Source organism: Muntiacus reevesi, chromosome 9, assembly GCF_963930625.1.
Source record: "Muntiacus reevesi chromosome 9, mMunRee1.1, whole genome shotgun sequence".
In the NCBI taxonomy this organism is placed as follows: Eukaryota; Metazoa; Chordata; class Mammalia; order Artiodactyla; family Cervidae; genus Muntiacus; species Muntiacus reevesi.
In genome coordinates this window covers 15,828,850-15,854,665 of record NC_089257.1, presented here as the reverse complement: position 1 = coordinate 15,854,665, position 25,816 = coordinate 15,828,850, and the positions used below count along the sequence as shown (strand labels likewise).

At 44.5% G+C, this 25,816-nt stretch overlaps 1 protein-coding gene across 8 annotated transcripts in view; it reads right to left on the bottom strand.

The window, feature by feature from the left end:
* Nucleotides 1–25,816, bottom strand: part of AMBRA1 (autophagy and beclin 1 regulator 1) — a 166,503-nt gene that overhangs the window by 130,511 nt on the left and 10,176 nt on the right. For 4 of the 8 annotated variants that reach the window (XR_010664376.1, XM_065943866.1, XM_065943870.1 and 1 more), the window contains exons 2-7: nt 6,699–6,949; nt 5,870–5,928; nt 5,161–5,344; nt 4,380–4,552; nt 3,342–3,408; nt 1,337–2,790 (exon numbers count right to left, since the gene is read on the bottom strand). Coding sequence is in view for 7 of the 8 variants with exons in the window: in XM_065943866.1 (XP_065799938.1) it covers nt 1,337–2,790; nt 3,342–3,408; nt 4,380–4,552; nt 5,161–5,344; nt 5,870–5,928; nt 6,699–6,833 (2,072 nt within the window). In the remaining variant the exon portion in view is untranslated. Of the gene's footprint in view, nt 1–1,336; nt 2,791–3,341; nt 3,409–4,379; nt 4,553–5,160; nt 5,345–5,869; nt 5,929–6,698; nt 6,950–16,589; nt 16,611–22,543; nt 22,661–25,816 lie in introns of those variants that run through there. The other 4 variants (XM_065943871.1, XM_065943872.1, XM_065943868.1 and 1 more) reach the window with 3 other exon arrangements.

Sequence of the window (25,816 nt, the reverse complement as noted above, 5' to 3'; positions counted from 1 at the left end):
ACGCCTTCTTTGATGATACTTCCCTTTCTCTGAAATTAGACCACACTGAGTCTCAGTACCATACAATGAAGCATTTGGCTCATTTACATTTTTTATATAATTACATGTAAATAAGTCTTGCCTCTACAGCAACACTCTACACTGCAGTGGGCCAAGACCAGGTACCAAGCTTCCTTTGTATTCCTGACAGTGCCCAGCACAGTGCTGGGGAAAATGTAACTCAGCAAGACTTATTAACCGGGCCACTCACTCACTGAAGCATCCTCCTAAAATAACAAGCACACGGTGTGCACAATCCATATTCCCACCCTTGTTAGAAGCTTATGTCAGAAATTTCAGTTGCTTCAACAGAGGATGCAATGCAGAGAAATGTGCTGCTTAAATCCAACAGGCATATTCTGGGAGTCGGTGATTACGCTAGATCTGACCTTTACAGAATTACAGAAAGAAGTCCCTAATAAATCAAGAAAGATGCACACGCAGCCATACACGGAACATGCGGTGGGCGATCAACCACACCCACACTGTGTCTTCTGTGAAAGAGTCGCCTGGGATGCCGAGCCAAGTATGAAGAGGCCTTCCTTCTATGAATCTCTTCTTCCCCACCTGCAGGTGATGTCCCTCTGGAAAGAGCTACTCAAAAAAACTCTTAAGTAACTTCAGTTCAGTCGCTCAGTCGTGTCCGACTCTTTGCAACCCCATGAATTGCAGCACGCCAGGCCTCCCTGTCCTTACTGTCCAAAAAAAATATACACATATACATATCTACAGGAAAAAAAAATCGTCCTCGACATATATATATATATACTATTTTCTTCTCCTTTTGTCAAGTTGCAGTGTTCCAAAAGATGAGGTTTAAGAACTTGTCCAAAGCAATACAAAGACCTAGTACACTCATCTGTCCCAAGCAGGGTTCTCTATTACTATTAGAAATTTTTTTTTCCCCTAGCCTCTCTGGGATGTTTTGTTGTTTAACGATAACCAGTCCCACACAGACAATCCTTTAAGGAGGCCAAAAAGCAGAGCAGAGGAAGTTCGTGGTTCTACCTCGTCACGCCTCTCGAACCTCACCCACAACTCTCCTTTAAGGCTAAACGACACGTGAGCCAAGCCAGAGTCACATGAGCGAGCAGAGTCACTGGACTCAGGCTGCCAGGCCTTATCCTCTTTCCGCCACCACAGCAAGATTTTCCACAAAGATGCAATGGAAGCTAGGGAGATCAGAACCAGATGCATGGGTCCCAGATACTCCAGATCCAGCCACCAAGACCCACAGGGCTGAAGCATCAGGAGAAAAGGAAGGGACGCGGGAGGAGACAAGGAAGTACCTGCTTACCTCCTGAGAGAATCCTCCTCAGAGCTCTCCTCCGGCAGATCCTGGTGTAAGGCCTCCTGTGACACAGTTCCAGATCGGCTGGCCTGGGTGTAAATGCGTTCCCAGTGGCCCGTCTCCTGGTTGAAGGCCACCCCCACAGTCCTCTCCTCCTGCGGGCTAGCAGCGCTGCCCAACTCCAGCCTGCTGGAGCTGGCCGTCTGGCCCTCAGTCCGCTCGAGCGGGGGCAGCTGGCTGCCGCTCGTGGCCATGCCCTCAAAGGGACCGGGGACCTGCCAGGAGGAGCTGGCCTCACCAGAGGAGTAGTTCGGTGCGCTTCTTTCCCAGCGCAGGGTGTCGTTGTTGAAAGTCAGCAGATTGTGGCACGCGCGGCAGCGGTTCAGGTGGCCCCGGGACAGGTTGGAATTGTTCTCGCTGCTGTGCGGGGTGGGCTGGTGGGACGGCCCTGGCCGCTCGGATTCAAGGTTATTGTTGAGCATTTCCTGGGCCTGTTGGGCCTGGGGGGCTTCCCCGCTGAGGCTCTGGTCCAGCTCCTGAAGCCGGTCGTACTCCAGAAAGAAGCGTCTCAGGTCACACTGAAGCTCATGGCGGATGCTGCCCGGGTTGTTTTGGCTGGAGCCGTTCCCTCCATCTGACTCAGCTGCCAACCCCGAGGCTGGAAAACCCCTCCCTTCTGTGGCTGAAGTGTACACAGAGGCTTGCGAGCCACCTTCCTGCTGTCGCAGCACAGAGAGCAGACTCACCGAAGAGGCGCTGGTCCTGGGCGGGGGCATGGACTCCGCCTCGGAGCGAGAGTTCAGACTGAGCACTGTCCGGGTCCACTCGGATCCCGTCAGCCCGGGGGCTATGTCCCGGTGGTACCTGGAAGGGTGGCCAGACAGAGGGCCTCCCAGGGAGCGCCGGGGGGGACCCAGGCTGAGGTTGCGGAGCGTGTTGCCGGCGGTGCTGCTCTGGACTGTACTGAAGGCAGACGGCCGGCTCAGGAGGCCCGGGTCGTGCGGCGCTGACGAGGCCTGCTCCGGGGGATGGAAGGGCTCGGTCTGCACAAAAGAAAAGGAAGGGGTAGTAGCCCTGGCAGAAGCAGGGGGGACACTGTCCTGGTGTGGCAAGAGGGAAGGAACTCGAGTGCCCGAGCAGCGGCTGCAAAGGCACAGGATCCCAAGGTGCTGGCAGCACTCGGCTGTGGGGTAACTGACCCGCTGTCGGAGCCGGATGTAAGCGGAAGTCCTGGGGCGCTCCGTGGAGGGCTGAGGGGGAGGCGGTGGGGGTGAGGGGGTGGCAGGCTCTTGCACTGTGCTTTGCTCTCCCACCTGGATGCCAGAGGAGCGGGAGGACAGCATGTGCAGGAAATTGTGGAGGAGAGGCGTCCGGCGCACTGGCTGAGATTGCAGGAGGGCCCGCTGACGGTAGTGCGACAGTTCTGCTCCGTCTATGGGGATCTCTGGGTCGTCATCACCCTGCAACGTGGACCAAGGCGGGGCAGGGGCAGAGCCAGGCAGTTAGGTAGAACTTCCAGGTAAATCCAGAGAAATTACTGATAATCATCCAAGGACAACACTCATTCTAGAGAGGCAACAACGCCACCCTTGAAGCACTGAGAACTAACTGGGTCCAGATTCGGAATCATCAGTATTAAATCATTCACTTGCAACTAGCAACATTTCTCAACGAGTTCAGCTGGCACCCAATTCTCTTACAATAGGCATTTCCACGACACGGAGGCTGTGAGGGGAAGCAAGACGTCAGCCAGCCAAAGGCACCTGAATGACAAGTTATCCGACGCAGTCTGGTTACTTCTACCAGGACGACCACTCAGGGGTTTCAGGATGGGCTCCCCCGTCAAGACCTACGGCTCTAACTTTGAATATGGTCTGCAGCTAGTTTTAAATCTTGACTGGAAAGAAACACTTGGACATTGAAAATTAAAGTCCAATACCATCAGAATCCGAGCACTACTTGAGCAAACAACCCACAGTTTAGATGGAGCTGGACCTGCTGACTAACTTACCTGCTGATTAGAGGGGTTAACAATTGCTGTGAGTAAGTAGTGTCCAAGGGGATCAAATCTCACCAGACTGAAAACACAGAAGAAACGGACAGAGACACGGAGAGAGAAATTCTGTTAACTGAGGAAAGGAAATCCGTGAGAAAATTTCTAGCGATCGTTATTGAAAACTGTGGGATTTATCCAGGCATCCACCTAATTGCTAGAGACTTCCAAAACTTTCAAACCGATTAAAATAATAAAGCTCACTCCACTTGTTGCGTCCTCACATCTGCCAGAGTAAGGGAATACATTTCACAAAAATAATTTCAAGAACACCCCTGGGCTTGCATCCCAGGAAGCAGCTACATTGAGTACACAGCCGCTCGTGGCCAAGAGGCCGTCATGATGGTAAAGCAGAGGACGCTTCCACACTCTGCCGCAGGTTCGCGCCTCCCCTCGCACAGCTGCTACCCTGGCGAGAGGCGTGAGGGCTGGGGACAAGGAACAGTCCCAGTGTCGAGCGACCCACCTGAGGCTAGAAAATCAGTGAAGATCCAATGGCAATACCAAGAGGACCAAAGGGAAACAGTGCATTGACTTCAATTCAGGCGGTATGTGCACTGACACTGAAGGCTACATGTGTAAATATTAGCAGACTTGATACCTATCTACATCTCCACTTTCCATTTTGAAAAACAGAAAACCAGGGATGAGCAATTTACCCACCAAGTTACCCACCACCTGAACACCTTTTAAGGTTCAAAAAAATCAAGTCTTTATCCCAAACCAGATAGCTTTGAACCTAAAAAAGATTCTAAAGGCCTTCATCAACAAGGATGTGAAGATGAGGCCAATAAGGAACAGCTGAAATGAACAACACGCACCACTTCCTGGCTGACTGGCCAACAGCTTAGAAAGCATGAAGAGCCCCAGGGTAACACCCTGCCCTGAGCTGGGACAATACAGAGAGAACTGTCTGTCTCTTGGGGTGAGAGCACCGTTAAACGTTCTCCGCATGTTAATCCTACGCCAGACACTGCTGGTGCCCAGAGCGCTCACCGGACCCGTTCCATCTCGCTAGCTGTCTTCACCACGGCAAACGGTTCCCGGCGACTCCAGTCCCAGAAGTGGATCTCATTGGCAGTGGCAATGAGCAGGAGCTGAGCCGTGGGGTGGAAAGCCAGGGAGGCAATGGCATTGTTGCTATCTGTGAACCAGCTTTCACTGCCACCCTGTGAATGAACAAATCCCAGGCATTCTCAAGTTACAAGCTGCCCGCGAACTACGTTTACTTCAACAAAACGGTCCAGGTGGGGTAAAATGACTACTTGTAGGGCCTACTTTAAATATGTCTTCTGAAAACCAGATACAAAATCAGTGATCTGGCAATGCCACCAAATTTACTAGAAAAACACTACTGTCAATTCAGTTCTGTCATCTACAATCTATAAGCAATGAGCACTTGTTTCCACAGTCTGTGAAAACTCAAGCTTTGGTGCGTAACATGGTACACAACAACCCACTAGCCAGTCTCCAGGACAAGGCGGACACTGCTTGACGATCGTGATCAGAATAACAGTTCAATCCTTGATCTCAGAAAAGAGAAATCCATCCTGAAGATGTCTCAGCAGGTCCTGTTACCTTGCCAAATGGGCAGATAGTTAAACAGGGTGCACTTGAAATGGAGCACTGTGGGCTAGACTCCCTCTCAGTAAGTAAGCAATAACTACGAAGTACTCAGGTACGGTCCTGGAACACGGCCAGTCCCTCCTTCAGAGTGAAGAATGCAAGGGTAAATAAGTCTCTGCACCTAGAGTACCAAAGAAAAGGAAACACTTACGTGCAAATCCCAGATCCGAACTTCCCCATCTAAGCAGCCAGAAGCGATGAGGCCTGAGATGGTGGGATGAAAAGTGACACACCATGGTGTGCGGCGGTGTCCAATCAGAGAGTGAACACACTTCCCCGTCTTCACTTCCGTGATGTAGATGTTATGGTTTACGTGAGTGGAAGCCAAGAGAGTCCTAGGGAACCAAAGAGGAGGAAGTCAAAGTACAGCACGTGGGAGGGTTAGCAAACTATCAGCTTTGGACAACAGAGAAAATTGAAACTCATTCCCCATCCCAACAGGGAAAAAACTACACCTTGGGCTTTACTAACAACAGAAACATTCTCATCTTTTAAAGCTCCTGGCTTCTCCATTCTGCCCCCAAATGACACATAACCCCTTCAGAGAATACTTTTTCCAGCAGGGAAAATTATTATGCTATTAGTGGCCTATATCACACCGGCAAAGGACTGAGAAACTTTCCAAGTTTTGATCCTCAATGTTCACAGGTTCCTTTGCTTATTCCCATTATTTTAATGGTTAGCACTGGTCATCTATTTCCCCTCTTTCTGATAACACTGGCAAAGTTCTGTTCATTCAGTGCCTCAAAAAGTCTTTACGGATTTCACTTGGATGAAGCTCAGCAAAATACACAGAAACCAACACTACCAAAATACACAGAAACCAAGTCTCAGGTAGAGTTTAGGCAAGAACTACGTACCTGTCTGGGCTAAAAGCCAATAAAAAGGTGGAGCGTGGACTATCCGGCAGTTCTACTCTCTGAGAGATAAACAAACAAAAGTTAAAATACATTACTTATAAACTATGGTTCACTCTATCTCAAATGCACTATTCTACATAGATTAGTATTTACAGTATAAGCTGAAAAACTGGAGACAACGATCAAGCTACAAATTGAAAGAGATAAATCTAAATCGATGCTTTTGAACTGTGGTGTTGGAGAAGACTCTTGAGAGTCCCTTGGACTGCAAGGAGGTTCAACCAGTCCATCCTAAAGGAGATCAGTCCTGGGTGTTCAATGGAAGGACTGATGTTGAAGCTGAAACTCCAATCCTTTGGCCACCTGATGCGAAGAGAGCTGACTCATTGGAAAAGACCCTGATGCTGGGAAAGATTGAAGACAGGAGGAGAAGGGGACGACAGAGGATGAGATGGTTGGATGGCGTCACCAACTCGATGGACATGGGTTTGGGTGGACTCTGGGAGTTGGTGATGGACAGGGAGGCCTGGCGTGCTGCAGTTCATGGGGTCGCAAAGAGTCAGACACGACTGAGCAACTGAACTGAAATCTAAATTACCTTCAGGAAATCTAGCTCCAAAGAAAAAAGATATTTCTAGCCCATTAATGTTTCCATATTTGTAAAAACAAAAACACAACACCCCAAAACAACAAAGAAACCTAAGTTAGATATATCAATTCTGCTACACAAAATAAATTGTGTGCCAACTCTAAGTCACTAACTCATTCTAAGGCCTCATTCTGCTGTCATCCCTACAAATTCTATGTGAAAAACAACCAGGTTTCTTACCTTGCCCTCCCATTTCATACACCGGGTTTTATCTTCAACCAGCTCCTGCAGAAGTCGCTGAGCCCCAAAGGTCCGAGTGCCCCGTTCTCGCCCCCAGAGGATCCGGACAGCATTCTTCTCTGGAACAACCTTCATGGCGCTCAGCAGGCACAGTCACACCAGGCACGGGAGGGGGAGCGAGCCACAGCTCCACACACCGAAGCAGCTAAACTGAGGCCATGCAGATCCTCGGAAGGTGTCTTCATGGAAATCTAAGGTAAGACATTTAATGTCAAAGAGCATCTATTCTGCGATCAGAGCAAGTTCCCACCTCAAATACGACTCTAGTTGAGAGATGAAAGTACTAGTCTCTTCATATGTAATGACACCTTCTCAGAAAAGCCGCTTCTTCTATAACTTTTCATCCAAGAATATTTCACCCTTAAGTTCCTCTTCTATCCTCCATAGCTCAGCCTTATATCTAAAGAACAGAACCAGACTTCTCTGGTGGCCCAGTGGCTAAGATTCCAGACTTTCAGCACAAGGGACTCGGGTCTGATCCCTGGTTGGCGAACTAGATCCCATATGCCACAACTAAGACCCAGTGTAGCCAAATAAATAAACAGAATTTTAAAAAACAGAACATTGTCAAAAGGAGTTATTCTTTTTATCAGGCAACTAAGAACTTTTACTACTAACCAAAAGGTTTAAAACCCTGTCAAACAAGACAAATCACAACACAATATTTGCACTCCTTCCTCTGTGCCATGCGTCTTGCCTAACTGCTAGACCCCTCCTGATCACTTGGACAGCCTCCAAAGCAAAAGATGGGTTACTGATTTAAAAGGTATTACTTGAGGTATGGTTCTTATGTACTGGCTTCGGTTCTGTTTCCTACCTAAAAGCAAGAGTACAGAGCTACTCTGAGGTACCTTTCATTCTCTTTTTCTCATCTCCCACTCAAGTTCCAGAATAAAGGATAGAGGAAGAAAGAGAAGAAAAAATTTCATTTCCTTTTTAATCATCCACCGCAAGGCTTAACAGTATAAAACTGTCACAAAATAAACACAAATTCCACTAAAATGTCAACTAGCAGCAAAACACACACAAATATGAAAATTAAAGAAATTTGAAAATACATATATAATTGTTACTCATTGCGGCACTGTTTCTTCAACTCTGCTATGAAAAAATTCAAATAAAAAAGTTGAGAACACAGTAGAATAAATACATACTGCTCATTACTTAGACTCACGAACTGTTAATATATAGTCAAATTTGCCTCATTTGTCTCAATGGATAGATATAGAAGGGTCACTTTTAATTTTCCTGTGAACCATTTGAGCAGGCATGGAGACAGTCTAACCCTATACACCTCACTGTGCATTTCTTAAGAATGAGGACATTTAGCTTCATAGCTACAACACTATTACCACACCCATTATCATTTGTGCCTTTAATATACCAAATACTCCAAAAAGCGTCTTTAATAGTGGTTTAAAAAAAAAAAAATCCAGAACCCAATCAAGGCTCAAGAAATGAATTTGGATGATGTCTCTTCAGTCTCTTTTATTCTAGAATGGCCTCCAAGTTTTATTCTGCTTGATTCTGTTCATGGTCTGTTTGTTTACAACACAAGCTTTCTAAAAAGACCAGAACAGTTGACTTGATGACTTGTAGTTGACTGTTACATCTCAGTTATGTCTGATTCTTTCCTCACAGTGCCATTCAGCTTGCCTCTCTATCCCTAACACCTCCTGTAAACACTGACTAGATCGAGGTTGAGAGGTTTGGGAAAGAATGCTTCATAGGTGATGCTACCTACGTACGTCACAATGCAGTTCTTAGACGGCCCCACTCAGGGAGATCTGGTAAACTATGTGGTCATCTGGCAAAACATGATCACTTGGTCGAGCCTGTAGCAGCCAGAGCTCTTCATAGAAGGCATATTTCCTCCTTTACAGTAAGCAACCTGTGGCTAACATTTGGCACCCTGTGAATACCGTTCCTCCTCAACCTTTTGCTTAATAGTTTAGCAGTTACTGATGACTCCCTCACAAATTATTTCATTTGGGGGCTGGAATACGTTGATTTTTCCAATTCCATCATTATTTCTACATTACTGGCATTCTTTCGGAAAGAATTTCCCTTAATAACTGAAGTAGAGTAAATGTTTAACTTTTTCCCTTTAATTACTACTTAATATCTGCAATAGTAAAAATTGGGGACAACCCAAGTGCCCATCTAAAGGGGACAAGATGACTAACCTACAGTAAGGAAGATTCTCTGAGTACTGATAACAAAAGATCTCCAAGATACATTGTTCAGAGGGGGAAAAAGCAAGCAGCAGAACAATATATATAGCAAGGCTACCTTTTGAAAAAGAGGAGAAACTAATGGCCATTTATTAGAGACTGAAGGGACAAGGTGATCAGAGACAAAGATGGAAGCTGGACTTCTCAGTGCTTCCATTTTATGTCATTTTCATTTTTTAAATTACCTATTCAAAATTTATTCTTAAAATATTTAATGATGTGAATAAAATGTTAAATGATAAAGACAAAACACAAAATTTATATATATGCAGTGTGATCTCAATTTTGTTTTTAAAAAAACTTTAAAAATAATGATACAAAAAAATTATAAAAAAGCATTAAACCATGGTTCTCTTTGGGTGGTAGGATTATAGGTGACTTCATCATCAGAAAAGGCACTATTCATTTTTTAAATTTAAAAAGCAATAATTGCTTATTGTAAAAAGTCAAACAATAATAAACTCCTTACATTTCATGAAAGGTTGCAATCTAAAAAGTACACAGTAAGACGCATCCAAATACAGAAGGGAAAATACTTAATGCCTGTGCTGAAATGAGATTTCTCTTTGGAATATTAAAATAGAAAAAGTCGGAAGGAATCTACAGAAAGATCTAACTCTGAGTTCCTAGGTGCATATGGCAGAAGGTTCGTCAGGAGTGAGTAAGGAGCAAACTCCAGCCTATATCCTCGTCGTACAGTTCTCGTCCGCCAGCAGCACGCAAATGAGCGGATGCACACACGGACTGTGCCGACACGGTGCAGGCCAGCCTCCCGCATAAACTGACGGAAAGGAAATCATCTCCTTGGTGACTGTGACAACTCATGGTTCAAAACCAAAAGTCTGGAAGTGAAACTGCCACAAAGCTGAATAATTACTAACCAGGAGGATGGCAGAAATATAGTTCCCATCCATTTATTCAAACTGCAATTTTTCTTAGAGCCAATCGTTCTTTTACCTAATTTGGAGGTCTTCAGCAGAAATGAGTTCTGAGGGTTCCTAACGCTGCGTGCTGTGCCGAGTCGCTCAGTCGTGTCCAACTCTTTGCGACCCCATGGACCGTAGCCCGCCAGGCTCCTCTGTCCATGGGATTCTCCAGGCAAGAATACTGGAGTGGGTTGCCATGCCCTCCTCCAGGGGATCTTCCCCACCCAGGAATCGAACCCAGGTCTCCTGCACTGCAGGCAGATTTTTTACCATCTGAGCCACCAGGGAAACCCCGTGGTGTCCTATGGTGCAACATTAAAAGTACTTTGAGAGAAACGTATTTAAACCATTGATAATCTTACAATGTGGTAAAAACAGCAACGATCCAATTCCTAAAAAAAAAACAAAAAACAAAAACCTGACCTTCTGACCTCATGTAACTCAAGAGGAAGAAGAAAATATAGGTCATAGACATCGGGTGATTCAGAAAACTGTGATGCAATCTTAAGTTCGTACATGAACCAGAAGGACAAGGAAGAGCTGCTGCAAATACCAGTTATCAAGAAAGCTCAAAAACTAAAGCTCAGGATTACCGCAGAGCTTGTCTACCACTTCCCAGAGACCTAAACACACCAACGGTTCAAAGAAGAGAAGTCTGAAAAAAAAAACAAAAAGCAGAGAAGTCTGGGGGACTGCATGAAGTCAAAGGGACTAAAACACCCTCACAGTCTCTCTTTCATCGGAAGAAAAATATTTGCTCTGTTTCTTTAAAAGGATAAGGGGCCTTCTCCTGATACACTCCTAACAGCCACCTGAGAAGAGACTTTACTTTGTTCTCTATAAAGGACAGGAGCTGAATCAAACTGCAGCTGGGCGGGCCTGTGGCTGAGGAAGTCCCAGTCAAATGTGTTTTTCATTCCTCTCTTTAAAAAGGAGAAAAAAACAAGGTTCCCGACCTGTCCCTTAAACCAGATTGGGACAAAAGGTGCCAAGAACAGTCTTTGTGACACCATTTACACAGTCCCCCAAGTCAATTCTCAACCACTGAAAGCCTTGTGCACGTACAACCAGAAGGACACGATTAGGATATGTATGCAACACAAGTGCCAAGATCTGCGCCCCCGCCCCTGCCCCCAACCACTTCCCCCATAACATGACCGATCACCCTACAAAGATGGGAAGAAAACCTTGAAAGGTCTTCTCTGCTTAATTCTAGGACATAAATTATACTTAATAACCACTAATAAAAATCACCTAGAGGGGACTTCTCTGGTGGTCCAGCGGTCACGATTCTGTGCTTCCAATGCTGGGGGCGTGAGTTCGATCCCTGAGTGGGGAACTAAGATCACACATGCCACATGGCACGCCCCCCCCCCCCAAAAAAAAGTCACTAAGATTATGCACAACCCAGTGGAAACTAAAGTTAGACTTACAGGTTCCCCTTGCAATTAAAAAAAATTTTATTTATGTGTGGCTGTGCCGGGTCGCCAGTGCTGCGTGGGCTTTTCCAGTTTCGGCAATCGGGGACTACTCCCCAGTAGCAACACAGAGCCTCCCCACTGCGGGGGTTTCTCCTGCTGCAGAACACGGGCTCTAGGGAGCTCAGGCTTCAGGGGTGGCAGCTCCCGGGCTCTAGAGCACAGGCTCAGCAGCTCTGCAGCCTGTGGGATCCTCCTGGACTGGGACCTTCCTGCACTGGTGGATTCTTCACCACAAGGCCACCAGGGAAGCCCCTTCCCCTTGCAATTTGATCACCTTATTATGCTAGCAATTTCATTCCCTCTTCTAGCAATATGACTTTGGACAAATTGTCTAAGCTCTTTTGAGACTTGGCTGCCTCCTCTGTAAACAGGAATCATGCTACTGGCCTAATTCAGTTGGTGTGAGGCTCTAAGAAAAGCACGGTAGAGCATTGAGACCGTTGCCATTACTGTCGTTCTTATTACTGAATCCTCTTTGGGGTTTACCATGGTTTCCCTCACCAAACAGTGTGCCCAACTATCAATAAAACCCGAGACCTGTGATGCCATGATTCCCAAGAGAAGCAGATTGTTAAGAAACATTTCAAAGGCTGTTACCAGACAACAAATTAAAGGAAAAGTATTCATCTTTGTGGCAAAACATAATTAAATGAGATTTGGGCTACTTATACATAAAAAATGAATTTAAAAAAAAAAGATTCAGCAACTTTGAGCTGTATCTGTAAAACCTGGCCAATAATTCATACCCCAAATCCTCCTTACCAATAGCATTCCAAGGGTATGAATCAGAAAGTTATTAGGCCTGGAAGCGACTGTGAGAATGCAGGCCAATGACCTCATTTATTTGAGTAACTGCATCTCTCCCCACTTCACTGTGCCCATGTAGGCAAAGTTTAAGAGTCAAATCAGGGACTTCCCTAGTGGTCCAGTGGGTAAGATACCCAGCTCCCAATGCAGGGGACCTGGGTTCTATCCCAGGTCAGGGAACTAAATCCCACGTGCCACAACAGAGACCTGGAGACAGCCAAATAAATAAATGTTTAAAAAAAAAAAAAAAAAAGAGTCAAATCAGCCATGTGATGCCAATGTATATCCAAAAAAAAAAAAAAAAATCAGAATTCAACCCAAGGTTAACTGTTTAAAAGGAAAAAAAAAAAAATCCTTTACTCAATCTAGGATCAGGAAGGTCTCCCAACAACTGGAAAATTAACTACAAAATGTCAGACCTTTAATAGAGGCCTACAAGTGTCCAAGTACTCTTTAGAAACTCCATGTGGGTGGAAATACACAGGGTTTTTCTAAAGGGTTTTCTAAAAAACTTCAAAAACTAGCGGTTTTGTTTGCATTAATAGGACTTTCTAAAGGGCTTTTCAGGACCCTTAGGACACCACATACGATCCAAGTCCAAAATGTAAGCGCCAGAGCAGCAGCCATCTCTGCCCCTACACAGCGCCTGCCTGACTCTTGGAGTAGACTCAACCTGGGAGAGGGGCAGGAGATTTGGCGCAAAGCATCACAGATCTAGAACTGTAAAACAGGTAACAAATTCTGAAGGCAGACGTATCTGGAGACACAAACGTTTCAACTATTACTTGACTTGTGTGCAGGCTGCTAAAGGAGATCCTAGGATATACCAAACTGCTAACTGTGGCTTAAGTCTAGAGAGAGAAACTTTAGTGTTTAATCCTTTTATCCATAATTTCTAAATAAGAGACAGTGTAGTAGATTGATAATATGGGTCCTGACAGACAGCTGACTGAATCCAGCTCTGTCATTTTCTCAGTGAAAGTGTCCGACACAGTCGTGTCAAACTCTCTGTGACCCCACGGACTGCGTGTAGCTCGTCAGGCTCCTCTGTCCATGGGATTCTCCAGACAAGAATACTGGACTGGGCAGCCATTCCCTTCTCCAGGGAATCTTCCGACCCGGAGGCTGAACCTGGGTCTCCTGCACTGCAGGCAGATTCTACACCGCCGGAGCCACCAGAGAATCCCATTTTCTCCGTATAGGACAGTTTCTTGGAATAGTTACTTAACTTCCTGGTACTCCAGTTTCATCATCTGTAAAGGCAATGTATATATGATAGGATTATCACTAGCATTAACAGATTTACCAAATGAAAAGTGCTTGCTATTATATAATTCCAGTGCTTGTACCAAATAATACCTTCTTTCTATAATGAAGAACTGCAGAATGGCAATAAGAAAAATATATTTAAGGCCACAAAGTCCTATAAACAATCAGCCAGGGACTTCCCTGGCAGTCCACTGGTTAAGACTCTATGTTCCCAATGCAAGGGATGCTGATTTGATCCCTGGTTCAACCCCTGGTCAGGGAAGATCCTCAATGCTGCATGGCGCAGCCAAAAATAAATGAATAAATACATATGCAATTCTAAAAAAAAAAAAGAATCAGCCAAATTAAAGAAAATTATCCTAAGCAAATTGAGACTGTCCACCGCAAAGGTATCCAACCCATTTTGTATTAAAGATATCTCACTACTGTCACCTTTAAAAAAATAAGAAAATCTCAAGATAGTGGTTAAGATAATAACAACACTTTCATCATCTTATTCATTCCCACTGTCCTCAGCATTTTACATAAAAAGTAACTCACTTATAATCCTCAGATACACGAGACCCTAAAAGAACAAGTCTCACTGTCAGCGGTGGGTTCAGAATCCAAACCCAGGCAGTCTGGCTCCAGCGTACATGCTTCATTATTACAGAACACTCCTTACTACCTGACACAAAACCTCCTATGAGGTCTCTCCTACTTCATGGGCTAGTCTCACATATAGCAGGCCCTCCATCAATGTTTCACTGTCTTACCATATCAACTGGAAATAAGCCTACTTTGTATTTTCAATGCTCATTTCCCCAAAGGTCAAGAAATTGAAGAGTCATGCTGAGGGGAATTCCCCAGTGGTCTTGTGGTTAGACTAGACCTCACTGTCACTCCCAAGGGCACAGGTTCAAAACCCAGTTGGGGAACTAAGATCTCACAAGCTACAGTGTATAGCCAAAAAAAAAAAAAAAATGATGTTGAAGAAAAATGAAAAAAAAAATTCTCACTCCTTCCTTTATAGCAATTTATTTACATAGTTTTGGGGAGGAAGGGGGACTTTAAAACCTTCAACCAGAAATAACTCTGAATTTGATAAAGTACCAAATAAAACTACATCATGAAATTCAGTTACTATGTATTTATCCTACAAACCTACCAACTCCATCCAAGTAAGAAAAATTACCTATCAGGAAATAGAGATCGATGCCACAGTAAACTTACTTTTGCATGGCAAACAGAATAGAACATAAATCTCAAAAAAAACATAGTCAACAAAGAATGTGACTGAGCAAACTCTGTCATGTCTGTGCATATCCCTTCATCCAACATGAAATATGACATCAACACACCTGGCAGAAGGACGCGGGGAGTCTGCACGCAGAGCTCCGTACCAGCCCGTTCTCACCCACAGAGCAGAGACATATGCTAGTGACCTCCCTGCACTGCCAGTCAGGATTCTCCATATCATAGTCTACCTGCCTGTGACAGACCCTCTCCAGGGGCAATCTCCATCAGTCTCTTCTACCCTATTCCCATGCTGCCCTACCCATCAAGAAATAAGAACACATCCCTGGGCTTCCCAGGTGGCTCAGTGGTAAAGAGTCCATCTGCCAATGAAGGAGACATGGGTTCAATTCCTGGTCTGGTAAGATCCCACATGCCATGGAGCCATTAAGCCCATGTACCGCAGCTACAGAGCCGGTGCTCTAGAGCCTGGGCGCCGTGACTCCCAGTGAGGGAGTTACGTGAGCCTGAGCGCACATGCACAACTGCTGGGGCCCGAGTGCCTGGAGCCTGTGCCCGGCAACGCAAGAAGCCGCAGAAATGAGAAGCCCTCACACGGCAACTAGAGCAAAGCCCGAGCAGCAGCGAGGACCCAGTAGAGCCATAAATAAATAAATTAAAAATTAAAAAAAAAAAAAGAACACATCCCTGAACCTGGGCTGACCACGTGATTTGCTTTGACCACAGAACGTGGCAGAAGTGATGACATGCCAATTCCAGGCCTGGCAACATCCACTTTTACCCTTGGAAACCAATCACCAGGCTGCAAGGAAATTCAAGACATCACACTGGAGAGAGAGGCCATATAGAGACACCCTGGATGATAAGACACTGCTCAGAGAGAGGCCACACTGAAGACTATCAAGGTCCCAGACTAAGAGTTGCAACTCTGCTGTCCTGTCTAACCCAGCCCAGAGACCAGCTGGAAACAGACAAAGGAGTGACCCCCACAGATGTGACACAGAGCAGAAGAGCCGGCCAGAAGAGCCCTGCCCAAGCCCCTAACCCACAGGGCGGTGAGAAGCAACAAATCATCATCGTCCTAAGCCACAAATGTGGAGGTGGTGTGAGACTATGATTTATAATAAGAAATACACATGTGGTCTTTGTCCCCACCTTTGGCACAGATTTCCTAAAACCTTTGAAATTTCCTGAGTGAGAGACATCTTCTGTCATTTATAAGGAGCTTCCTTTAAACTTATAGGTTGACTTAGGGGTGGTACCCTTAGAAAAAGCCTCAGGATGGGGCTGGTCGCCAGAAAAACCAAGTGATTAGGGGGAAAAGAAAGGGAATAGGAGTTATATTATATGGGCCAGGATATCAAGCACTCTAAAAACTATTGAACAAGATTTGATTACCTTACAGATTGGTGAACACATTTACATACCAGGAGGGTGATATACCCCAGTTCTATGAGGACAGAAGCTCCTACGTTTCAGACCCTTCCAGATCTGGCTCTTTGTACCTCTTCATCTGGTTGTTCATCTGAATCCTTTACAACAAACTGTTAAGTGTAAGCTTGAGTTCTGTGAATCACTCCATCAAATTAGTCCAACTCAAAGTGAGGGTTACCTCCCACCTATAAACCATCCACCAGAAGCACAGGTGACAACCTGGACCTGCAATCAGCTCAGGTGGTACAGTTCTGTGGGACTGAGCCCTTAAACTTGTGGGATCAGATGCTATCTCCAGGTAGAAGGTGTCAGGACTGGTTAAATCTGTAGAACACCCAGTCAGTGGCTGCTGAGATTTGGAGAAATGCTTGCCAGTTTTGGAAAAAACACCCCCACTGAAGTGGTTTTTCCATAGCAACAGGTAACTAAAACACTACTACCTACCTAATATCCAGTGCACCTAATTCCTTGTTAGGGCTCTTTCTTCCTCACTAGACTACAAGCTCTGGGACATGTCTATCCTGGTCCAGTACTCAGCCCAGCGCCTAGTGCAGAAGAGAATGAATATGTGTGTATATTTATATCCAGCTATGAGGGAAGCCCAAAGCAAACTCTAAACTCATAAAGAGCAACACTTAGGTGGAAAAAAATGGCCACTTACAGGTGGTGCTGATGGTTCAAGGTCATCAATTCAATTTCCACAAGTCAAATATCTCCAAAACGAGAAAACTTTATACCATTAACTAATCTCAGCCAGTCATTTTATCATGCACATGTCATGAATCAGGAGATGGCCAGGCAACAGAGTATGCACAGGTCAAATCTATCCCCACCACTCCTAACTGGGGGGAATGAGGGTGGGACTTAAACCTAAAAACTATATACCCCAGAGAGGACAGGAGTCTTCTATAATTTTTAGTCATGTAACAATGCTTCTTTACACTCACATTTGAAACATGGCACATTCATAACAAAATACAGAAGCAGGATTTTCTGAGAGCAGGGTTGGGAACATGGGCTATTGTATATTCCTAGCTTAAGAGTGCTGAATATAAAAGTAATGTGATTTAATGGATAAAGATAAGACTAAGAGGTAAGAAGCTTCAATGACTGAGTTCTACCACTGAGGTGTTACATAATCTTGGACAAATCACACTCTACATATAAAATGTAATAACACCCTGAAAGTTATAACACCCTCTCTTCCCACCTTAAGGAATAATATCTCTGGAATATCTCAGGAGTTACAAAAAGCTCAAGGCAAGATTACAACTTTTCAAAGTAAAAGTCAAGTTAGGAACCAACAATAACCAGAATACACAATAACAGGACTTTGCACAAAGAAGTCTGGCGCATGCAGCTCCACAAGTGCGAAGGAAACTACACTGGCTATGAAGTAGAATCAGAGAGTACCTACCTGTAATTAATCACCTCACATACTAAAAGCAACTAATTTGATGGAATCAAGACCTATATAATCAAAATTACACAAAGTCACTTTATAAGCAGCCAAAGACCAGAAATATTAGTAAAATGCTAATAGAGGACTTCTCTGGTGGTTCAGTGGTTAAGAATTCACCTTGCAACGCAGAGGACATGGGTCCAATCCACTGTCAGAGAATTAAGATCCCACATGTCAAGGAGCAACTAAGCCCGCCTCCTCAACTAGAGAGTCGGCCCACCGCGATGAAAGATCATGCATGACGCAACAAAGATTCCGCTTGCTGCAACCAAGACCCAACACAGCCAAATAAACTAAATAATTTTTTTAAATGACCTGCACCTGTAATGCAGACATGCACAGCATTTATGTTCAGAATAACAAACACTCTAAAATACAATCAGTCTGCTTCTAGAAAGTGAGGCTAAGAGGTTATAATGAATCAAATACCTGTACAAAGGTTGTCAGCCCAAATTTACCAAGAGATAAGCAAGCAATGTGACCTCTTTTTCTTATATCCACACCCCTCAACAAGCTTTTTAAATACATAAACTCAGTGTAAGGCAGACCGCTAAGGGTAAAGCACAAATAAGCTGACAAGTTTCAAAATGCTTTGAAGATACGAAACTAAATAAATTCGAGTGATTTTTTATCATAATAAAGGGGAGGGAGAAAACAGCAGCTTTTCTGCTACAGATTTTGCTGACTAGAGCTTCCAAAAGTAACTCACAAGGATGTAACCTAACGACTGCAACACAGGAAAGTATGCTCAAAAACAAAATATGATCAAAACTGGAAACAGAGAGCTGTAAGACCCAAATTTGAGACTGACAATCTTCCTTATTCTCACCTCAGAAGAATGAAAAGAAAAGAAGTTTTTACCTGCAAACTCTTCTGGGGCAAAGAGTGAGCTGAAACCATAAGAACGCCTTCAGGTTCTTGGAAGAACACAAGGAAGAACTCAAAAGAAATCACTGAACCAAGAAGAAACTGAAGCTCAATGTTTGAGTTGCAAGCTATCAACAGGACCAGGAAGGCTACTGCTAAGTGCACAAAAATGGCAAGAGACTTCCTACTAGCAAGCAAAAGAGAAAGAAAGAAAAAAGAGTAGCTTTTGAGGGAAGAAATTTCACAGAGACAAAAACAGCTTAACCCCAGAATTGAGAACGGACCCCAGCTGCTTCAGGCACGCAGGCCTAACGGCTTTGGCAACAACATACCTCTCATCCACAAACAACATTACAAGGCTGAAGTGGAAGCGCTTTCAAGTCACAAAGGATCACGTCTTTCTGTTTTCTGCATAGTCTGCGGGGACACGAGCGTCCAGCTCTCCTCTCTCAGGTACCTCACTGCCCCTCATCGCTCCTGGACACCCCTGTAGCCACAGCGACAGCACTGTAAAAAAGCTTTGCGGACACTACCTCAGGTGTCCTCACGAGCCCGCACAGATAGGATTACTCCCCAGGCAAATAAGAAAATTTAAACCTGGAAGAGACTAAGAAATTCATCTAGGTTTGCAAGCTGAGTCAGTAGGCAAAGCAGGATTTGAATTCAGGCTTTCCCTCCAGACAATATCAGAGCTTGACTCCCAGTCCCTGGCTCAGCAGATACTGTGTTCAGTGTTCTCCAGAGTTAGAGTCAGCCCAGGTCAGGTTCTTGGCTGACTAGAATAGGGGAAGGAAAAATTTCCCTCAAGGCTTCAGGAAAAGGAGAAGTCAAATTATTAAACGCAGAGCTCTTATGCTAAAAGGTCCAGATGCCCTTCTACCTCGCCAATAACATTCCTCAGCCAATCAAAATAAGGCACTGGATTTTAAGAAACTGGTTGTTTTAAGCTCTGACTGGAAGTTGGATTGCATTTCCCCAACTTTCCAAACAAAAAACACTTAAGGGGGACAAGAAAAATGCAAAAGCAATTACAGCCAGCAAGTGTTTACTGGATATCTACGCCCTCAGCACTATTCTAGGCACTGAGGATACTAGAGCCAACGAGAACATTCCTGCCCTCAAGGAGCTTATGAGATTATTTATGCAATAAAAGAGTGACAGTTTCAAGTACTGATAAATGCTAGGAAGAATATATAAAAAGTAATGTTGTCTAGAGGGGACAGATTACAGGGAGGAAGTCAAGAATTCAGAATCATTTCTATTTTTCGATTACCATGAGCCTGAGAAAATATGAATAAGGAGAAACGTTAAAATACTTTCATTCAAATTAATACTACAATATAATCCAACATCACTTCCTATTTTTAAATGACTACATATATAAGACTGAATTTGAAATAGCCTTCAAAGGCCACATCCTTCCCTCAAAAGTCACAGCAAGCTTTACGCATATGGCAGTAAGACCCCAGTGCTGATCACCCGCTGACCGGCACGGACGCGCGGCAGAACGTAACACGCATTTAAGACGACGCTTTTACGGAGCACTCACTGCGTGTCCCAGCGTACCTGACGCGGCCAACCAGGCCCTTTCCTGCACATGACCTCATTTACTGCTCAGGGACACCATGAAGACATGCACCATCGTTATCCCCATTTACAAGGCACGAGACTGAGGCTCAGAAAGGTTAAACGGTCTGCCCACCTGCAGGGGAGACTCAAATTCCATCAGATGCCAAAGTAGATGCGCTCACCATTATGCTATACTGCTTCTACAGAACCAGCACTAAGCCTCAGATACAGAAAAAAAAAACCTTTTTCATGCGCTCACACCTATGTCACAGAGAGCTAATTCAGGAGACAGAAAAGGAATAAATCTGAACGACTCCAAGTCAGGACACAGTGCTACAACCGTAATCCCACAAGATCCACAACTTAACCTCCTATCTATAACGGAGCTAACCTCACCAGCGCTAACCACGACTTGCCCCTGGTAGGCTGTGTTCATTATTACTTGTGATATATACGCAGATCAGCCGTTGAAAGAGACAAGGAAAACGACAGTGCTATGATTATTACTGCCTTGACGCTAAAGCAAAACACCAGAAATCGATGTAAGTAAATTATGTGCACCAAGAATGCAGGGTTTGAGGGACCCCCCCCCCCCACGGTGGTCCAGTGGCTGAGACTCTGTGCTCTCAATGCAGGGGGCCACGGTTTGATTCCTGGTCAGGGAACTAGACCCCACATGCTGCAACTGAAGAGTCTGCACGCCACAACTAAAGGTTTCACACCCCACAAGGAAGACTGGAGATCCCATGTGCCGCAACTAAGAGCTGGTGCAGCCAGGATTTAAAAAAAAAAAGAGAAATGTAGGGGTCAGGAATCATGTAGCGAGTTGTTTTACCTCTAATTTTTTTCCTTTAAAAAAAATTTATTAAAGCAATACATACCATATGACCCAGCAGTTGCACTCTTGGGCATTTATCCAGAGAACATACATTCACACAAAAAAACTGCACATAAATGTTCACAGCAGCTTTATCTATAACAGTCAAGAACTGGGGAAAAACTCAGAAGTTCTTCAATGGGCAAGTCACTAAACAAAATTAAAGCATATCCAAACTTGGGAATACTACCCAGCAATTAAAAAGAAAGATACTATTGACACATGCAACTTGGATGACACTCCAAGGAATTACATTGCCCCGACCAAAAAAAAAAAACAATCCAAAAGGCTACATTCTGGGAATTCCCTGGCGGTCCAATGGTTAGCACTCAGTACTTTTCACTGCCTGGGCCACGTTCAATTCCTGGTCTAGAAACTGAGATCCCACAACGGATGGAGCGGCCCCCCCCAACAAAAAAATTTTAATTAAAAAAAAAGGTTACATAGTATATGATTCTACTTACGTGACGTTCTTGAAATGACAAAGGAAGATTTGTGGGATTAGAGAGCTGGGGGAGCGAGACACTGGCCGTCTTCCCCAGAAGATATGTTCTCTAGACTCTGCACAAAGCCTTTCCTGCAGCTTTATCCACTGCACTGTCACCTCACGGTGAGAGGGCGTCAGGAAAGGCCCTGCGGGAGGGGGATGTCTGGTGTCCTGACTGTGTCCGTGCGGCACCCAGGCCGTGACAGCGTGCTGAAGTTTCTAAGATGCCACCGCCGCCACGGGGGAAACTGGGTACAGGCCACACAGGACTGATCTCACTGGCATTTCTCAAGGCTGCATGGAAACCTGTGATTATCTGTAAACAAAGTCTCATCAGAAAAAAAAGGGAGGGGGGAAGGTAACACATGCCTCTTGCAACAAGTAAAACAACAGTCTGTGGTCCACAGCTTTTGTTTTCTGTATCAAAATGGGATCACAGGTACTATACATGAACCTAAAGCCTACCTTCTTCACCTGTCACACAAGCACTCCCCTGGCAGGCCAGTGGCCGGGACTCTGTGTTTCCACTGTAGGGGGTGTGGATTCAACCCCTGATTGAGGAAGTAACATCCTACATGCCACATGGCCAATTTTCTTTCTTTTTTTTTTAATCACTATATCATAGAGAGCTGCGGGGAGAAAAAGAAATCTTTAAGTGCCAAGCAGGATGGCAGGTATAGAATGTTTTCTGACTGGGGCAAATTGGACAAGTGTTTCTAATGCTCGCGTGCCATCGCTGAGTCAGGTGCCTTCAGGGAGAGCACAAGACAGAAGTGGCGTTCTAAAGAGAGCTGCAGAAATGCAAGGTCTGCGGCAGCTCTTCCAGGATCCTGCCCCCTTCTCTGCTTCCTCCAAGTAACTATCCTTATGGGCCCACAGAGGAAGAAATGCTAAATGATTTCTTTTGAGCAAAAACTTGCAACAGCAGATAATTCTCCCACATACCGAAGCCACAGCAAACCAACTTCCCTGAAAATATAGTCCCCCTTCAGGCAGCAGTACAAAATATCTTGTTGATAACAGTGAAGACTACCACTATTAAGTGCTTCACGTTTTATGTACTTCATCTCTAGAGCCCCTTGCTACCCCTTTGCCATTTTACAGACCAAAATCTGGCTTAATGTGAAATTACTCACCCATGATCAAACGCCAGTACGTGGTGAAGATGGCATTCAAAGCTAAAGGTGTTTTTTCCACTTTATCAGATGCTTTTCCATTTAGCATGACTGGGGGGACTATATATGTGCCAGGACCTATTATAGGTGACAGTGACAGAGAGATGAAAAACCCAACAAATACAACACAGAAAAAGGTCTCCAACATCAGAGTTTTCTGAAGGCAGCTGCAGTATACTGGAACTGTAACTACCATACTGAAACATGGCAAGTGTTATACAAAGTGCTGTGGGTTTGAAAAATCCAACCATCAGCCCCAAAGCAAGACACTCTCTCACATTAGCTTCCTTACAACTGTTCTTAGTTTCAGTTCCATTCGGATATTCTACAAGTCACACGTTTCTCTCTGTGATCCTTGGCAAAAGGTGTGCAGTGGCCTTCTGCACAAAACACTGCCCCAGACATGCTCAGTGTGAACGGAAGCTTGCCAGCTCAAAGTAGCAGAAAGTTCCCTAATGCTGTATGTAATGCTTTGAAATTTTGGCAATGAAAAGAAATGGATGTTTTTAGTCAAATCATGGATGTGCAGAGTTAAATGTGACTTAGACATCACTTTGAATACAGAGTCCTAAAAAGGTATAAACCCACTTGCCCATTTTTATAAGACTCACAAGGGCTGCTCTCAGACAAAAAGCCCAGGTCTCTCAACTCATCGTATGGCGTTTCTTTCCACCCTTTCTTCTTTATGGCCAATGAAAACAAACTTAGTGATGTTCAAGTTTTTCTCATTTCATCAATGATAGATGCATTCATGAACCACGTGCAGTTTAAAGACAAGCTTTGTCACAAACAGGAATGCTAGGCACCCATGGGATACACACACACAGGGAAAGGAGACCCTTTACTTCCACCCTGTCTACCCTTGATATGGAAGGAGCTCTTCAGGCATTTGGGAGGCAGATGTTAATACACTAAAAAATTGCCATCATCCACATATGTCATCATTAGCAATAGCTAGTACTGGAGGGATATCTATTGATACTATGAGCCATTTACTCAAGAGTATTTACATCCTATTCCTTATCCTTACTTAGATATATATCCTTATCCACTCTTGAAAAAGGTGTTACATTTTCATGTATATTGGTGCACACCAGGTTTAAAGAAGAATCCCCAAACCCCACAGCTGCCCAGGGGCCGGGCTAGAATTTAAACTCTATAGAGTCCATGCTCTTTTCCCACCCCATGCTCCCTAGGAAGAGAATATCTGCCCTGTCTGTACATGTGGCTGTGACATCAAGTCGCCTCAAACTTTGACATTATTTCTTGAGTGGCAATTATGTAATTTAACCATCTTTTCAATCTTCAGGTTGTCTTAACTAATTTTCTTTCATGATTCCTTGGTGGTCTTCCACGTTTTCCTTTTTTTTTTAAGAAGCAAAATCCTTTGTCCAAATGACCTTAGGTGAAAACACTAAAATATAAAACAGATCAAACCAAGTATAAAATATAAAACATAAAATATAAAAATACCATATGAAACGCCAACCTGCTCCAGTATTTTTTTTTTTTTTTAGTTCTACCACTTTATTGCTACCAACCCAACTCCCTCCACTCTCATGCACACGTGCTCAGTCATGTAACCCCATGGACTGCAGCCCGCCAGGCTCCTCTGTCCATGGACTTTTCCGGGCAAGAATACTGGAGTGGGTTGCCATTTCCTTCTCCATCCAGTATTCTTAACTCGGAAATTCCATGGACAGAGGAGCCTGGCAGGCTTCAGTCCGTGGGGTCCCAAAGAGTCAGACATGACTGGGCACACACATACACACACACACACACTCATATGAGAACCAATGGACCTCACCACACGATTTTCATGAGAGCCCTGAGATCCCTCATGAGGCATCACTGCTTCTTATCCTTTACAACAGAGATGTTGCCATCCACCTTATAGGTTTCTTACAACAACTGGTGAAAGAACAAATATAAACTTCCCAGAATATGTAAATATTCAAAAGTTGGCTCCCCTCTCTTCTATCCTGCAGAGGTAATAGTTGCTGCCAATTCAAGAAAGCTCAGTTTGATGGTATTTTCAGTAGCAGAGACATAAACGAGTAAATGCCCCCGTAGCTCAACTAAAATAAACAGCCGAGCAAACCCTTCATTAAGGAGACCACTGGTCACGCTCCTCCCAGCCGAGTTTCCAATGACCCACGGATCTCAGAGCACACCTTTCCCAGCAGACCTGAGATACCTCATGAGGCACCATAATGCAGACCAAAAGTGTCACACGAATGTGTTAGTGTTGTTCTAAGCACCTTAAATTTGGCACTTCCTGAGCTGAGCATATAAACTGGCAACTTAATACTGCACTTAATGAGTAATTTTATGCTTATGTTCTACAACAGAATCTAATGTTCATTTTGCCCATCTTCTGGCTTCTATTCCTCCAAGCACTATAAACCAAAAATGTGCTGATCTCATGTGCACCTTCACCCAGGCAACAGTAACCTGGCCCTTCCTAAACTCATCACTAAGAATCTGCCACCTTGTGGATGAACCCATTTGCAGGGCAGGAGTAGAGACAAAGAGGTAGAGAAAGGACTTGCGGACAAGGTGGGGCAGGGATGGACTGAGAGAAAGTTGCAGGAACCACATGGGTTATAATGTGTCAAACAGCCAGCTAGTGGGGATTACATATGTTACAATGTGTCAGACAGACAGCTAGTGGGGGGTTGCTACACAACAGAGAGCTCAGCCCTGCGCCCTGCGGTGACCTGGAGAGGTGGGATGGGGGGTGGGAGGGCGGCTCCGGAGGGAGGTGATATATGGGTATACTCACGGCTGGTTCACGCTGCTGTTCACAGAAACCAACACAGCATTGTAAAGCAATTATCCTCCAATTAAAAATACATTTTAAAAAAGAATCTATTATCTTAGCCTGCTACTGAAAATGTGCTCCCTTTTCTGTAAATGTAACAGGAGACTGTCCATTTTCGCAGGAAATAGGTTCTCACTCCCAATCTAAACCCAACCAACAACAATTCTCAAATCACCAACCTTATGGAAACTGCAGGTGTTGGCTTTGATCCCTACAGCTTAGGAAGAATCACAATAATAATACATCATACCGTCATGAAAAGACTCGTTTATAATAAAGAACACACCCCTAAGCATTCAACATGGGAGCCAAGAAGGTTCAGAATGCTCATCTTCTATTTCACCAGGAGACCTTGAGCAATTCACCTACTCTGTAATGATGATTTCTTCATAAGGATGAAAATATACTCA